Source organism: Lepeophtheirus salmonis, chromosome 3 (genome assembly GCF_016086655.4).
Source record: "Lepeophtheirus salmonis chromosome 3, UVic_Lsal_1.4, whole genome shotgun sequence".
NCBI classification, from domain to species: domain Eukaryota; kingdom Metazoa; phylum Arthropoda; class Copepoda; order Siphonostomatoida; family Caligidae; genus Lepeophtheirus; species Lepeophtheirus salmonis.
This window is the reverse complement of record NC_052133.2, coordinates 12,602,233-12,619,974: the sequence shown is the minus strand read 5'-3', so window position 1 is coordinate 12,619,974 and position 17,742 is coordinate 12,602,233. Positions and strand designations below refer to the sequence as shown.

The window sequence follows — 17,742 nt, the reverse complement described above, 5'->3', positions numbered from 1 at the left end:
CTCCTACACATACCACGGTTTGAGAACCACTATTCCAGGATATACCCCAAACAATGGTATTTCAGTGATGACTTAACAGAAAAACAATGTTAAACAAACGATTAAATAATTTTTTTCATTATATACCTACAGACGACTCAATATTTCATAAACATATTTAGGCTTTATATTAAACTTTCTGGGATGAGATGAGATACTCAAATATATCAATTATAGTTTAAAGCTTTTATTTGATTTAAGAGAGTTTTATTGACTCCAATATTGTCGTTGATGGAAATTGACAATAATGCGTCCAAGAATACAAATATTGTTATACTAGCTCGATTTTGAGAAAAACCATTCAAGCTTCCTTTTAAGTTGATGGCACATATATCTCCATAATTGAAATCTATCAACTATTTACTAGTATGACTGAATTCACCATTGGTGTATAAATGTATTGAAATACATAGTACTATCTAAATGAAATTGATAATATATACGTAATATGTATATGTTTTTCACCCTCTGGTAAGGTGAAATTATATGTGGGTCAGACAGTAAAGGAGAAACTTGGCCAAGTAGAATTATGATTAACTGTTTCTTTTGATAATGGGGTTTCAAAGGCCTGGAGTTATGACTGACTCTGTTGAAGTAACTATAATTTTTCTTTTTACATGTACATATAAACGAATCTTTATGATCTTTCTTTGATATTTCATTGTGTAGTTACTAGTTGGTGATATTTGAAGAATGACTTGAAAAAATACAAATCAAGTGGTTAAGTGAAGAATCCCTCCATGTCGTTACCTTTATTGTATCTCGCACCCTTTCCTCTGAAAAGAAACAGAAAAGAAGGGTATAAAATCACCTGTAATCATTTGTCAACTCTTCGAAAGTAGGGAATTATTTTCTATTGTTTATTGGCAACTATTCAAAGCTGCTTTGCAAAAAATAATTTGAATCAACGTTCAGAACACTGATAAGTGGTCAAGAAACAGAAAAATCAACAGTTGACAACAATTACAGTACACTTTCTTGTGTTAGTGAGGTATGTCGTGTCTGTGTCATATCTCAAGGTATCATCCTTCAGACTCACTTTCAAATCTAAAGGAGGGTTACAATATCTATCCTGCGTGTATACGCCTAAATCAATATATAGGTATATATAAATAATATCAGGACAAGCTTGCAAATCCTTGCTAAGAAGCTTTAAGACAATCCGTTTAGCAACAAGATTCCCCTACATCACAAAAAAGCACATTGGGACAAAATGGGTCCAAAACAAACTTGATGGGATTCTGTAAATAGGGAATGTGGCCTCCTTTATTGCGAATATGCTCTGTGGGACAAAGTTGAAAAGATGGCTTGTGCAACACCGTACAAAAAATGTGTCAGACCTAAAAGCTACAGTTGATAGGTAGCGGATCAATGTGTCCGTAAGTTTTGTGATATGGTAGTTCAAGGTCTTCATGGGCCGTGTAAAGGCAATGTTGACTACTGAGAGGGGAGGGGGCATTTCAAAAATGATTTCTAATTTATTTATTTTTGTATCTACAGTCAATCTCTAACAAAAAAGAATGTTTGACCTAACTTTTTGGTTTATGAGAGGGATAAATGTATTTAATTTGGTTCCCCCACACTGTGATGGGGTATTAGCTCATTCTATATAAATGATTTTTTTTGTTTAAGAAAATGATATTTACTTTTTATTTTTTGATATTTTAAGATAAAATCTATTGTACCCTGATCCCTCCCCTCCCTTCAATGGCCGAGACTTTCCAACAGCACAATTTATGTCAAACCTAATGAGTAATACTCTTACTCATTCTCGTCTTTAAGGGGACGCTTGTTTCGATATGGTATTTGGGGATTTTATGTTATACCAAAGAGTTGGATAATTTTTTAATTTCTAAATAAATCCTCTCTTCACTTCTTCTTAAGAAATAAAAATGGTAGCAGTTAGGGAGTTATACGTTAGTATGAATAACGATGGAAGTCCCAGAGTTGTAATAAAGCAGGGGGTTCAACATCATCCTGCCTTCACGAACATACACACACGCATTCTATAGTAAAGTAAGGAACGTCGGGGCCCTTATTTTCAAGTCCTTTTATTTTTACCTGTTGTGGCTTTTGTCTTATTATTAAATCATATACCGCCTTACATATATAGATACATATATTTGTAGCGAGCGCTATGTTTAATACAGAGCACAGGGTGTATACCCTAAGAGAGTTCAGCGAGACTTCTCTAAGGCATCATTTCATAGAGCCTTCACAAACCAATGACGTACTTCAGTCTAGATTGCCCGTACGTATTCAAATGATGGGATTGTTATTCTTCATGTAGTTTTTTTTCGTTTTAACCCCCCCCCCCCTACCACCTATGCCTGCTTGCATGTTTTTTTTTTATAAATATATACTGTAAGATTGGGCTTGATAGTACTCCTGTGCGTAAGTACTAGATGCAAAATAGTACTACATAGTAGTTAAGTGACCAATGAATGTGTCAGAGTGAATTTTTTTGTCTTAGTAGTTAATGAACCTTGTGAGTTTCAAAATCCTAAAGCCAGTGATAAACTATGGATGATAAGGAGGTAAGACTGAGATTCCTTCAATACGCTTATTAAATGACACCCAATTTGCTCACCAATATACGCTCAAAAAATAACATTGAGAAATGGAGGAACACAGATCAGTCGTCATGAGCGAAGTTAATCTTTTGAAGTCAATGTATTATATTTGGGGGGGGGGGTTTCTTAGTTTTTGGATCTTTTTTTTTTGAAAAACATAATCTAAAAATTAAAATTTTTTGAAAATTTTTTGAAAAACATAATTCAAAAATTAAAATTTTTGAAATTTTTTTGAAAAACCCATAGCTATTCAAAAAAAAATTATGGGAAAAAAATTCCAATTCCAATATTAAATTTTTTGGAAAAAAAAATTCAAAAATCCATGGCTATTCAGAGAAAATTAAATTTTTGGATTTTTTTTTCTCAAGAATTGAATTATTTGGAGGGGGGCTACAGCCCCTTCAGCCAACTCCTGTGAACGCCGTGTATATTGACTTCAATTTCCTAGATCAGATGGATTAAATGCCTACTTATATCTAATCAATGCAACTCTACCTGACCAATAAGGATCGTAAAGATAAAATAACATTGACAATGATGTAATTTCATGTAGTAGAAAAGAGAGTTTTAAAATTGATGGCTTTTTGTTCAAGAGTAGAAAAACATGTGTAACTAATTTGTATGAGAGTATACGTTTCAAAGTGTCTGTTTTTTTGTTTTGTTTTTTGTATTCTTTCAATGTGTACATATTGTCAAAGTTAAACCCTTCAGGTGTTTCTCCATTTATCTTCCTATTCCATAGTAAAAATTGCAGTTTATTCGTTTCTACAAAAAATAAAAAATAATTCTGTAAATAAGTTGATCTGTTTATTGACAATTCCTTTAAGTAAAGTTTATCTTTGATAATGTTGTAGAATAAAACAGCTGAGGATGAAAATCAGTTAAAACCTAGCCCTCAGAAGGAGGAAGGAGACGACAATGATAGAGGAAACTGGACTGGTCAGTTGGACTTTTTGCTGTCATGTTTGGGTTATGCCGTGGGTAAGGCTCATCTATTTGAAGAGTATTTCTCATGACCTTTTTTTGGTTTGTTATTGTGTTTTCTAGGTCTGGGTAATGTTTGGAGATTTCCCTACCTATGCTATAAACATGGTGGGGGTACATTTCTGGTCCCTTATTTCATTATGTTGTTTGCCATTGGTATTCCTTGTTTTTTTATGGAAATCAGTATTGGGCAGTACTCAGGAAATGGCCCCATTACTCTCTACAGCAACTTGTCTCCAATATTTAAAGGTACAAATGTTGATCCTTTCTCCAATGACAACATACCTAGAATCTTTTTTTCTTTTTTTTCTGTTTCCCTCAATAGGTCTGGGTCTCTCTAATTTCATTTCCAGTTGCTTTGTGGGGCTCTACTATAATCTCATAATTGCATGGACCATTTATTATATGTTCATTTCCATGCAGTCTGTCATGCCTTGGATCTCATGTACTCATGAATATAACACTCCTTGTAAGTCTCATATATATGTACATAATTTATTATTATTACAAACTATTTTGCATGTCTATTCAGTTTGCTTCAGTGTAGAGGACTTTCGAAACTGCAATAAATCCAGAATGGACGAAGAATTACCAAATTACACCATTTATCATAATGGTTCTTGCATATCGGATTTGAATGTTATTGAATCCATTAGAAATAACTTTACATTCTATTATGGATGTGAATTATATCCAACGTATCTCAAGGTACCTGGAGATGAGTGCAGTGTTATGAAAAATGAATCAGCAGAAAAAATTCCGGGTTCGTCCTTTATAAAAATATATCTTACTATAATTCTTTAATATGTATATGAATGGCATTATATTTTAATTTATAAATGTTAAAGGCATTTATACGGATCTAAGGACTTGTGTTCCATTGGAAAACACGACTTTTGATGCCTCCAATATCACATTGTTTGATATCCCAGTCGATAAAAGGAAGAGTTGTGAGTATTTTTATATTATTATTGAGCTTTTCAGTCTTGTAATGACATTTTCTTTCACTTTCTTTAGCTGCAGAAGAATATCTCAAAATATCTGTTTTGAATGAAAATCCCTACATATTTCCGCTTGGTGGAATACAATGGCATTTGTGCCTCTGCCTCCTAGCTGCCTGGATCATTATTTTCCTTTGCCTCTTCAAAGGAATCAAAAGTTCAGGAAAGGTCGTGTACTTTACAGCAACCTTTCCATACTTGGTTCTTCTTATCTTACTCGTACGAGCAGTCACATTGGATGGGGCAGCAGATGGTCTTAAATTCTACTTGGTACTGGATTGGAGTAAACTTTTTAATTTGGGGGTTTGGCAAGAAGCAGCCTCACAAATCTTCTTTTCGCTCTCTGTTGGTGGAGGCGGTCTCATTACTTTGGCATCATATAACAAATTCCATAATAATGTTGTACGGTATGTGATCCATCCAGCATTCAATCCAGGTACAGATCACGTTATTAATCTTCTTTTTTTTCTTTTTTTTCAGAGATACGATGATAGTTTGCTTTGGTAACTGCTTCACCTCTGTATTTGCTGGATTTGCCATTTTCTCAGTCCTTGGATTCTTGGCAAAGCAAATAGGAGTAGAAGTGAAGGACGTGGTTGACGCTGGTCCTGGACTAGCTTTTATAGCCTATCCGGATTTAGTTTCACAGCTTCAACCCGTCTGGCTTTGGGCTATATTGTTCTTTTTTATGTTGCTCACTCTGGGGCTTGACTCTCAATTTGCCATGACAGAGACTGTTCTCTCTGGTATCCTGGATTACAAACCTGAGCTGCGTAAATACAAAACAATTCTGATTGGAATCATTTGCATAGTTGGATTCCTTATCGGACTTCCTCTTACAACAAGTGTAAGTAAATTTTGTATACTATGTCACGTTCATGTAGCAATAATGGATATTTTTAGGGCGGCTCCTATCTCCTGGATTTATTGGACTATTATGCAGCCAATTGGACAATTCTATACATCGGTCTTCTTGAATGTCTCATCATTTCCTACGTTTATGGCATTAAAAACTTTTTAAGAGATCTTAACTCCATTTGCAAATTCAAACTCAATACCTATTTTGAAGCTTATTTCGTATCCTTCTATTCCTTCCTCACACCTCTTCTCATTTTCGCAGTCTTGTTCTCCTCCATCATCGCGGATGAAGGACTCAAGAGAGGAGAATATGTCTTCCCAGATTCCGCCAACAACCTGGGTCTTTCCATTGCTCTCATTATTATGCTCGTTGTTCCTGCCATTGCCATTGGACAGTATATATATGACCTTGTTCAAAAGGACGATGGCCTTTCTCCCTACGAGGTAAGTCAAAGTCTTCCATAGGGGGACTCACATATTGATAAGTGCATTGAAAACAATTTGACATCGCTTCAAATATTATAAATAGAGATGTGAAAATTTTGGAAATCCTCGCGAGCATTCTTCTTTTTTTTTACCTACAAGATATTAGTCTGAAGGTTTTATTATTTCTATATCTATAAACCAAGTAAAGAAACCAAGATCATGTGATTAAGGGTTGTACAAAGTAATTGGTTATGCGACACTTTTTCTTTGTCTGTAGCTAGAGACTTTGATTATTCCTCCCAATTTTGAAAAATCAAATGTATTAGCCGGCAAAGATCATTATATATTATATAATACGTATTTACCTTTATTGTATAACGTAACATTTCACAAAATCCGTTAGTAGTGAGTCAATTCTTTCAAACTATTCAGCCAGCCAACGTTCCAAACACGGATTAGGTGAAAGAAGCAGAAGCTGACAACAAAATACTCGGTTTATTTTTGTGTTAGTGACGTAATGCTGACTCATAATAATACCCGTCAGCAGTTACACTGGCAAGAAAAAGTTTGGAAAAAATATACTTTTCCGTCATTTTCATCAATCTTTGTGACTTTATCAATATTTTTTACTTTAAACAGATTAAAATTACTGGGAAAAAAATAGATCCATCAAATATTTTATTAATTATTTGTCCGTAATTTTTTTGGACAGGCTTAATTTCATATGTAATATTTCCCTCTGGCAAGATATGCATGTATATGTATATGCAAGATAGGAATTCTGCAGCAGAATAGTTAACATTCTATCCTGAAGACGCAAGCAATTCCTTCTGGGTAAAGATTTATTGGAGATAAGTTTGTTTTTCAACAAGACAACGACCCAAAACATACATCCAAGCTCTGTAAAAACTGCTTGGAAAAGCTCTCACATCTTATTTATTATGTAATGGCCTCCTCAATCTCCTGATTTGAATCCAATTGAACTATGGTGCCCCACAAGTAAGAATGAGTTGTGGAACATTTTGAAGAATGTTTGGAAGGATATCACACCTGCCTATCTTGAAAAACTAACAGCAAGAATCCCAAAAGTTTGTGAAGCAGTTATAGCGGCAAAAGGAGGATTTTTTTTTTGATGAAGTTAAACTTTTAACAAAAATATTTTGATTTTTTTATACAAATAAATGTGTATACCCATCTGGAACCTTAATTTTCTTCATTTAAATAGCCTAATATCTGTATTACCTGACGATAAAGTCATAGGTAGTTAGAAAAATAACTGAAATTCCCTTTGTTCCAATCTTTTTCTTGCCAGTGGACCTATATCGTCCCTCAAAGAGACTAATGTATGCTTTTTTTTTTTACGCTCACGAGGATTTTGACAATTTTCACATCTCTAATTATATGTACTCGAACATTCATCAAATTTTACAAAAAAATAAAATTTGTGAATCTGTAAATCCACATCTAGTCTCTTAATCTCAAATTGTATTTCTTTTAATAGCGTCTACAATTCCTATTACACCATACAGAGGAATGGAGAAGTTATGAAAAAAAAGCAAAAGCCGAAAGAGCAGCAGAGGAAGATGACATCCATGTGAAAAACGGGATAGACAACCTCGCCATGACGGATCGATTATGAAAGAATTTTGTAATTCTACAAACTATTAAGTTCTTGTGATAATCAAATTTAAGGCAATCTATCAGTGTATTACATGCACATTCATATATATATATTTATCAATTCTCTCTGTATACCTCTGTAATTTGTTTAGTTAGTACTATTACTAATACAGTATTTTATGTAAAAATAGTTCAAATATTAATGATAATAAGACAATCTATTTTATAAACCAAATATACAAAATGATATGAAAAAAAAAAAACCAAAACTTGATTCCGTTGAATGCATAGAAATACTTAATATAGGCTTGCAAATCAAGTAATTTAAAAGTGTTATATTCCCTTACTTCCTTTCATTGCTTTTGCAAACTTTGTCAAAAAATATTTTTTAAGTCAGGTTTCCGGGCCACTCACAATTTGATAAGCGGTATTTCGTTTACAAGATACAAAATAACTCGTATATGATCCGCTTATAATTTCTAAAAGATCTCAAGACACTTTACACTTATAGTAAAATATGAAATGAATACAGTGGAACAAGTATTTATTTTCCTTGTTGGCATATTCCTTTGGCTTCACTTGGACTCAGAACCAATGAATTCAAAAATGCAGTCACTTAGTCATCACAAGTGCACCATCATATCACTTCATTCGGAAGAAAAAAGCTGTAGGGGATTACTAAGACCCTGAAAGACCTCAATGTGTCCAATTCAACGGTCATTCAAAAATTAATAGCTATTCACAGAAAATTAACTTTAAAAAAAAAAAAAAAAAAAATTAAATTTAAAATACGAAATTTTCTAGTGAAAAGCAAAAATTCTTAATTAAGGGGATGCCCCTGAATATTTACTGACAGTTTCAAATATTTTTATGGGAAATTAGATCCAAAAATTGAAGATTTTCAACTTAAAACAAACAAAAAAAATTAATTAAACTCTAATTCTATTACTTCAAACTACTTGTATAGAAAACAGGGTTCTAGTACCATTTTGCAGAAAAAATGTTAAATAGTTATAAGTTAGTATAAAATATAAAATATTATCCATGAAGGATGTCTAAGTAGTTTTGATTCCCATTCATGTTTCTCAGATTTTGAAAGCTGCAATGTTCTGTTCTTTGACACTAATTGAGACTATTCTGTAATCTAATTAGTAAATTCATTTAATATTGAGAAGGCTTAATCCATTTGTTCAAACTGTTATTACAATCCTTGTAACTTAAAATGACTCAACCATACATCCTTATAAATTAGTATTGTGTCCGCTCTTATTTATTCGGTACAGTCCAGTCTGAGGACCCGTCATATCAGTCCTTGAAACCGGTTCTTAAGACTGTCGGTCTTTCGGACTGTTAATACTAGAACTAATTTTAAAAAAAAGAAATAAAGTGATGTGGACCATACCGAGGCTAAACTGGAAGAGGCAGTAGTTTTCAGACCTAAATTAGGACCAAAAAAAACAATTACACTTATTAAGAAAAAAGAGAGGTGGATTTTTTTTTTTTTTTTTTTTTTTTTTTTTTTTTTTTGTAGGAGACAATGAAAAAATTTAAAATCTGTATTCAAGTCCATCTTTAATAAGTCTGAGTCCACTTGGTTCGGACTTCAAGTCAAGTCCGAGTACTACAGAGCTCTGATTAGATAAATATGAAGTACAAATATATATTTAATTTTGATTGCAAACGACTTAAAAAACCCTTTGGATAGTGTATTAATTAATGCCTGGTTCCCGTAGACAAGAAGTAAATTACTTTCAATAGATTAGGTACCTTATAGATATGCATGTGAAAATACTGGAATCCAGGTGAGCATAATTTTTTTCCCAAAATATACCTACTGGGTGACCCATTAGTAATAGGATAACTTCACCAGCCAAGAAAGTACACAAATATTTATTTCTCGAAATATTTTTTTACCTCACTGCAATCAACGTGTTTCAGTTCATTCCATATGAGCACCTTTTGCGGCAACTGCAGCTCTAAGACGCTTCGGTACTACTTTACATGCTGTACGGGTGCTCTCCTTCGACATGTTGTCTCACGGAGACACTAGAGTGACCTTCAAGTCTTCGACACTTGCCTCCTTCTCCAGAATGGATTATACCATTATATCGTATAAATGATGTCGTTCATAGAGATTCAAGAATACGTTGTAGAAATAAGTTTGTTCAACAACAAACAAAGAACACTTATATGCAAAAAACAGAATCTCTCAAGATGAAATATCAAGTTAAGTTGTTGTCCTAAGACTTATGGTTCAACCTGCTTGTCTTAAACAACTCTGAGCCCAAAGACTCAATAACTACATTTCTAAATCATTGGTTCCGAGTTGGAATTCAACTAAAAAAATTAAGTCCGGAATCCAGTATCAAAGCTCTGAATAAAAAATTTGAATCAAATGAGTCGAATTATCAATGTATCTCATCAAGTCCGGGTTCAAATATGTGAAACTGTTATAATATATTTTTTTAATCTTATACACTAAGTTCAAGTTGTCTCCATTAAAACATGTGAATGGGGGTTGAATACAATGAGAAACTTACGTAAAGAGATCATGTCTGATGTCGTTAAGACAGTGACAGAAGCTCTTAACTGTCTACAGACTCATATCAGGTTTGTCTTCCCTAGAAATTTTACAGTGAAACAAAAGGCTCTCAGCATCATCAAAGAGCAGCTGTCGGCTGTGAAGGATGCATTGATCACAATAGAAGACATCGTCATATACACACAATCTAGAGCAAGGGGATTCTTGGAAGTTTTACTGGCCTTGAATTCAACATTTGTACTTTCATGAGTATTACTGTTTTCCAGGAAAGCGACTGGCTCAGCAAATCCCTTCAGTCACCAGATGCATGAGCAGAACAAGGAATTAAACCTACCCAAGTAGCTCTTGGACAAGTGCAGAGCATACATAGGGGGTGTTTTTTTGGTTTTTTTAAAGTTTGGCAACAATCATTTGACTTCGCACAAAAATATGGCAAAGAAGAACCAAAAAACTAAGACAGCCTAGGGCTCCACTGCACTTTCAGAAAGGTGAGCCTCATGTTTACAACCCAAGGATATGCACAAGTCAGTTTGGTATGTTGGATTAGAACAATTGATTTTGGGTCTTTTTGATCTTTTTGATAATATATTGAGTACAGTTAAAGATATTTTACTATCCGTATGGTCAAATAGTGAGGTCCCATCCAAGTCACTCGAGTGTGTAGTCAACCATTTTGGAGACAATATGAGTGAACATCAGCTTGAAACTCAGCTATGGGTTCTTCAGAATATTTGGGATATCAACGAGAGACATTCGTAGGGCCAAAAAAATTACAGTGAAGCACATCATTGACTCGATCTCAGACACCAACATGAAGAGCATAATCCTGGAGGTTGTTAAACTCTGCAGCCCTTATAAAATGCCACGGAGAAACGCATTTGCTTCCATGGAGAAAGTATAAATGTTCTTCATTGTTCTATAGTGGATCGAAAGTTTAAATAGTTCTCGTGTTTTTTTAATTGTTTTAGAAAGTTATGTTATATAAATAAATTTAAATTATTATAAATATATTACAAAACTAATATGTAAGAAATACAAATGGTAAATTATAATTTATATTCAGTGCTGGTTATAAAATAATCAAATTGTTGGTAGTTTGTTACAGAAGGGATAATGATTAATTATACAAATGACTACAACATTTCTATTGAGTACTTATTCAATCTAACAAACAGTTTTAATTTTTTCAAGATTTCACGTATTTATTTGATATAATCTTTTCACGACCACGTGTATATGTACCCTTGTACCAGGTCGTGCAAAATGGATGTACCACTTCTAAACATTAATTTTTCGAGGTATAGTGATTGTAATTAGTAAATTTTCGATGTTTCACCCAACACCTGACTTTTCAAGCTTTCGAATGAGCTATTGCAATCGCCTCTATCATTTATGTAAACAAAAATGGAAGCAAAAAAAATTAGATTGTTGCTATGATTTGCGCCGGCCACAGCACACCTGAAATTTTCAAGATTTTTTTGATCGAAAGGCACAACGAGTACAGGGTCAGACAGCTCACGAAAGAGGGCAAAAACCTTAAAGTCGAGCCCTATAGTAGAAGGCCGGCCAAACTGACCTAGAATATATTATCATTTGTGACCTAAGGTATGTGAATACATGTCGTGTAACTTGAGCTGAGTGCATCTGGGTGTGACCCTATACAAAAACCTATTGTGATCCCCCTTAGGTGCTTGCCCCTTCCAATCAAAACGGCACGCCTGCACTGGTTATAAGATGGATTTTTAGTCAACTTAAGTTGTGTATGTGATAACCCATTTTTCAAGTAATGAGTTATTATAAACCTACTCGATTGATCAGCAGCTGACTTCTTCTTATGGGAATAAGAAGAATTTATTTTTGTATCCAGTTGTCAGGTGTATTGCCTTTCAATTACAAATATTTAATGACAGGTTGATACTCAATTTTGTCCATTTTCACAAAAACAAAACATCAACTCATTTAAATGGCTGTTACACAACAACTGCTCGTCCAAAATGGCTGCAACTTTAGTGAGTAACTGTCATTATATGCAAAGTAGATGTGCAGTGATGAAAATCCCCTGTAAAATTGGCATATTAAAAAAATCGAAAATCAACTTTATAACACTAACAATTTGAAGAATGTTCTGGAAGAGATAAATAATAATGTTCATAATGTTTCATTAGATCAGCTGTGACAAGGTAGGAAGGAAAAAAGAATATAAACCAGGACATTTGCAAGAATTACCCTGATGTCGATCCTCAATTCTACTCTGAGTCTAACAAGGACTTACAATTATAACTCCAAACAAATCCTGAGGGTTACGCTCCATCTTTTATCAGCACAAACGTATGTTCAATCAGGCTTTGAATATAATTTAATCTATTGAGGTAAGGATGTCCACTACTCAGTAATTAAATAATAATGACAACTGCTACGGAAATAAAGTTCATTCTTCAGATTACCAGTTCCATAATAAGAGGCCAGCTAAAAAATACACCGTATTTTCATCACTGTAGATGTGCCTAAATGACTCAAGGGAATGAGTGTACACCCAGTAGAAGAAAAGCATGTGTTTCCTTCTCTTTTCTGATTAGCTTTAAATTGTCAGCTGGCATAAGGTCTTGAAGACAAAGAGAGAGAAAAAAAGATGCCCTAACAAGAGTTGCAAAGGAAGTCAACACAAATGCGACAAATGCAACTCCGTATATTAAAAGAACATAGGCTAGAGTTACTCTGATTTTTATGTTTAATTCAAATCCGAGTCGAACGAGGACTTACACATATAACTCCCCGAACAAATCAGCTTCTTTCATAAGGATACGCAAATGTCCAATCCGACCCTGCGTCAATCAAAATCCGTGGTATATAGATTTTGAAATTATTAAACTATCTTATGAGTAGTAAATCTCCAATGTTGAATAATTCTACGTTCCACTTCATTACCATGATATCCTTTACGCAATTTTCCGCCAAACGGAACCTTCTAGGTACATTTATATCCAAAATCACACATAAAACTCTTTTAAAATCACAATTAAGGATAGGAGTGTTTTTGTATTTAAAAAAAATTTCCTATCATGATTTACGTTTTCAGGAATCAATCTCAATTTGATGTATTGATATTAATACTACTAATATTATTACTCTCACTATTCTTTTACGATCATGAGCTAGACATTTGACATTGGAAAATGTTGTTTAAGGTTTTCGGTTGCTTGTATTCAACATGATGCTTAATCGGTAATGAAAACTTTGAATCTTTCGCCCCTGAAATTGGAACCTAGAAGGTTGCTGATACTTTTTACATGAACATTTGTAATCGTTTTATTATGGGATTTCGTAACATCTTCCAAATTAATGAGATAAGAACCACATACAAATAACCATCTAAAGGACCAGCCAACACTGCAGTCATAAATAGCTGTTGAATCTCTCTAGTTTCGTCGAATGCAAGACATATACTCTTTCCCACAAGTTCTTTGAATCTTTCTTTATCTTCGATAAGATTTCTTTATTTAAAGACTCCAATGACAAGGTGATGGAGAAGCGAGAGGTAATTACTTTTCTAAAGTAAATTTCCATAAAGTTAACAAAATTTGGATGATTCACGATATGGGGAAGAATATTACAGAGGACAAGGATCTCGGTTCTATCACTAATAAAATTAAAATGTTCAAAATTTAATTTTATTATGTGACTTGTATACAATACTAAATTCCTCTCGTAAGTTTGATTTTTAATGTGTTGTTCTAGTTTTAATAATTTATCATATTATATGCCTTTTAAAGTGGGAATAATAAATAAAGAGGTATGATTGAATGATGAAGCACACCTAGCTCGCAATTTGAAATTGCTTAGGGGAAAGAAAAAGTATTTATTCCTTAATTTTTCCTATTTTTTAATATGCCACCAAGATGACACCAAAGAACATAGAGTTCTTGATATATAATTCTTTGGTTTTAACACATTTATGATTTATTACTTGTTATTATAATAATTAATGATAATATATGTATAATTCAAGACACGATGGTCAATTATTGTCAAAGGTGGGAACTTGGACTCGAGATTTGACTTGGACTCCATAGTTTAATTATAATATATATTTTTTTACCTTAATGATGTATAAAAAAATAACGCAGAATAAACAAATTAGTTGGTTAACAAAACTCCATATTATAAAGATCTTCTCAAGCTAAGGTAACCCCATCTTCCATACCTCGAAAGAGTATCTTCTAAAAATAAAGAAATATATTAGATAACATAATAAATCCGAATTATATCTACAAATAATAACTAAATAGTATCTTCAGCGGATAAAAATAACTTCTTTGCTCCCAAAATTCTGTTATTGATCACGTGGGTCCTCGTTTGCTACATGGTTTAAATCTTTAGATGCGACTAACTTTTATTTAAGAAGGATGCCGTCTTCAGGTTAAAGTTGGAGACTTTTCAGACCACCCTCATATATTTAATTGAAAAAATACTTTGAGATTGGAGCTTTTTATTTTTCTATTTATGATAGCTTACTTGTCTGATAGCGTTGTAGTAAAATAACTAGAAATTTACCAACTAAATGTTGCTTTTATTTTACTGAATAGAGTCCAGTATGTAATTGATGAACGGAGAAAAAATATGAACGGGGTTCATTTTGACGCTTATTTTTCTTATTGTATATAAAGGGTCGCTTTTTGACTTTGCAAAGATTACTAGATCTTTTTCTATTGATTATGGGTATAATTATAAGTAGTATCGTTGATGGTGTAGTGTTCTACGAACACTACCTAAATACGGAGGAAAAGCTAATAAAGAAGACGATTGGATTGGGGGCACAATCACACACTGAATTATGTTTGTAAGGAATTACTTATTTAAAAGGAAGTGTATAGACTATGATAATAAAATATATATATATACAAGTTGACTCTTCTTGATAAACGGTACATGCATTGACTATTCTTAAAAACTAATCCCTACGTCATGGAAATAAAAAGGCGCTAATACATAACAGATGGTGGCTAAAATATAGTTCTATATTTATATTCAAAAAACATAGATCTGATTTTGTGTTTACAACTCCCAATTGCTTTGTACATATTAATTACATTCTATGAAATGTCTAACCAAACAATTTGTAGGTTATTGACCATGTGTCCTAGTTGGATCATTATTATTGTCCTAGTTGGACGGAGAAGTTTGTATTTGAATGAAAATATCATTTGTAAACATTGCATGATGAATAAACAGAGTAAATGAAGTAATAAAAATTGGCTGAAGTTATTGGTAATTCAATGGAAAAGGATATGAATTAAATAAGATTCGTATATATTTATTTTGAAACGTGTCAAGTGTTTTCTAGTGTTCTTATCGTTTTGATTAACATATCTAACAACATAGTCCGTTTGAAAGTGTTTTTGTTTTATGTGTGTTTCTTCGGTCGTTGGACAAATCTTGTCATAAAAAATCCCTTAATATATGGAAGACGTTGAATCTTGGACAGTAAGATCTGCATTTCTTGATTCTGTTGTCTCTATTCTTTAGCCTATTTACCTTTACCCCCCCCTCTAAGTAAGGTTGCGTGAAGATTTTATGCAGAATAAGTTCCGTACGTATATAGACAATGAGGGGTTTTCTCAAGGACTACATGTATATAAAGGGACAAAAGGAAATTCTACGCTTGTGTTTATTTCATTATCAAGAGAAGAAGACGTCACTGTTAAGGCACATAGCACTCTATCCTATATAATTGTACAGTAATAATATTAAAATCCAGATTTAATTCATTGTTGGGCAACATAGATTAAGTAAATAAATATAATTAAAATTTATGTATACTACAAAATGGACAACTTAGGACCATGCCAAAAAGTATAAAAAACAAAAATATTTAACTTATATTGATATCAACATCTATAAAAGTAAATCCTTCTCAATACTTATTTCGATTGTTATGAAACTAAACGATACTTTATAGAATAATAAGATCAATTTCAGAACTAATTATTTAAAAAGACTAAAATTAATTTGCATATAAATAATAATGAACCATCTATATTTAAGCTTATATGTTTTATGTATATACCCTAATTTGCCATTTTATTACATAATATAAGAGTGGTGAATAAAATAATAGCAATAAGTAAAAATTATAGCATTCATATTTTTTTACATACATACATGAATAATAAATATTAATTTGTAAATTGACCAATTGACTAAGTTTTCTCACATTAACACTTGGGTTCTTCAATTTGAGCTTTTTGTTAAAGTTATTTACTCTAATTCTTGTCACAAAAGATATGACGACTTTTTTAGGCCACAGTTAGGATATAATTCAATTAGATGATTATGCAGCCTTTCAAATATCTTTTGGTTTTTGTCAATTGCATCTTCCTGGTTATAATGAAAAACATTAAAATGTTTTTCCAGACAATGACAAAATTTTAAAAACTCCCACGAGGGTATCGTAAGGCCTCCGTTAGAGAACAATTCAATCCAAGGGATAGACGTTTATTAATAAAATTCATAGTCATATGTCTTTTTCCCTAGATTTGCATAAAGTTCTTTAATTTTTTTCCAATAATCCTGCAATATAAGCCAGACCCTGATCTGAACAATCATTGGAAACTTGAGATGATTCTTCTACATTTGCTGTAATTACTTTTTCGGCTTCAAGAAGTCCAGAATCTTCTAAAGTTTCCTTGAATCTTCATCAAGCTCATGTTCTTGTATATTTGACGAAAAGAAGTGACTCATTATTGATTTAGTAACTATTTCGCCATCATCCTAATCATTTAACTCCTCTTCAACAGCTGGATTTCTTAAGACAAGATTTTTTCGAATTAAAATTACTTTTAGTCTTCTGAGGGCTTCCACTGGGGATGGATGAGTATTGTTTCCTGTGATGGCACGAATTCGTGAGAATACATTCTCCAGACAATCTTAATTAGATGAGTAGTTATTATGAATTTCATTCCATTATCCTTGATACTTTGAAATAATGATTTTGTTGAACGAATGGAGATTACGAATATCTCTGGAGAATTTGGGTTCATCTGAACTGGGAGAAGCAAAGGGAATATGGAGTGAGGGGACTGTATCATTTTTTAATTTCTTCCTGGCCTTTAAGAAAAGAAGAGAGATTCTGCTCAAAATCATTGGATGCCTATCACAAATCTTAGCATTCTTAATATGAATTAGATCTTTTGTCCTGTAGACTGAGATCCAAAAACGCGGGAGCATCAAATTTTTCTGAGGAAATGCAAAATACTGGGCATCCCGTGGATTGGGAAAGTAGGGCATGGCACAAACACGCTATAAACCTCGAGATTATGCCATTTTTGCTTAACAGATCCAAATTAGTGCACTTCACTTCAATTACATTATCTGCCGCAACAGTGACGTTACTACGTTAGTTGAGTCAGCTAACGCCAACCAGACCCCCTTAGAAGATCTTTGTTGCCTCACCTTTATATATAACCACCTTGGTTTTTCTTTTCTCATATTAATATCATTGTTCAATCACTAGTCCTTGCATTATCATATTTCTTATTTATAACTTGAGGAAGGAAGTAGTGATAGACATTTATTATGAATGAGAATCCTACTGACCGACTTTCTCACAACAACCCCTCTTTAATTCAGACACAAATGTCTTATCCAAAGGCTTTTTCAAAAAACCGATAAGAATATTAACGATTCCGTTAAAAGAATTAAT

At 32.9% G+C, this 17,742-nt stretch overlaps 1 protein-coding gene and 1 long non-coding RNA gene across 8 annotated transcripts; one reads left to right on the top strand and one right to left on the bottom strand.

Moving 5' to 3' along the window:
• The first annotated feature begins 2,164 nt into the window (after window positions 1-2,164).
• On the top strand, window positions 2,165-7,689 carry LOC121114120 (sodium-dependent proline transporter). Of its 7 annotated transcripts, none has more exons than XM_071887028.1 (12): window positions 2,397-2,680; window positions 3,061-3,123; window positions 3,355-3,401; window positions 3,467-3,593; window positions 3,660-3,845; window positions 3,922-4,065; window positions 4,129-4,359; window positions 4,445-4,546; window positions 4,614-5,004; window positions 5,078-5,444; window positions 5,501-5,899; window positions 7,383-7,689. In XM_071887028.1, exons 2-12 carry the CDS (start codon window positions 3,096-3,098, stop codon window positions 7,518-7,520), a joined length of 2,160 nt encoding a protein of 719 aa, XP_071743129.1. In that variant the 5' UTR covers window positions 2,397-2,680; window positions 3,061-3,095; the 3' UTR covers window positions 7,521-7,689. The 7 variants fall into 7 exon arrangements, with proteins under 7 accessions (XP_040563908.1, XP_071743129.1, XP_040563907.1 ...); XM_040707973.2 differs by having other exon boundaries at window positions 2,464-2,692; XM_071887032.1 differs by having other exon boundaries at window positions 2,465-2,680; window positions 3,066-3,151; window positions 3,311-3,401.
• A 6,285-nt stretch (window positions 7,690-13,974) lies between these two features.
• On the bottom strand, window positions 13,975-14,822 carry LOC139904920 (uncharacterized). Its single transcript, XR_011779210.1, has 2 exons — window positions 14,323-14,822; window positions 13,975-14,260 (listed from the first exon to the last, which is right to left on the bottom strand). It is a non-coding gene; the product is annotated as an uncharacterized lncRNA (long non-coding RNA).
• Between the last annotated feature and the right edge of the window lie 2,920 nt (window positions 14,823-17,742).

Bases quoted from the DNA above. Each gene is read 5' to 3' on its own strand.
- LOC121114120 (XM_071887028.1), top strand. From the start codon at position 3,096: ATGCAACTCTACCTGACCAATAAGGATC. The intron at 3,594-3,659 runs GTAAGGCTCATC...TGTGTTTTCTAG, and splicing joins ATGTTTGGGTTATGCCGTGG to GTCTGGGTAATGTTTGGAGA. The intron at 4,547-4,613 runs GTGAGTATTTTT...CACTTTCTTTAG, and splicing joins AGTCGATAAAAGGAAGAGTT to CTGCAGAAGAATATCTCAAA.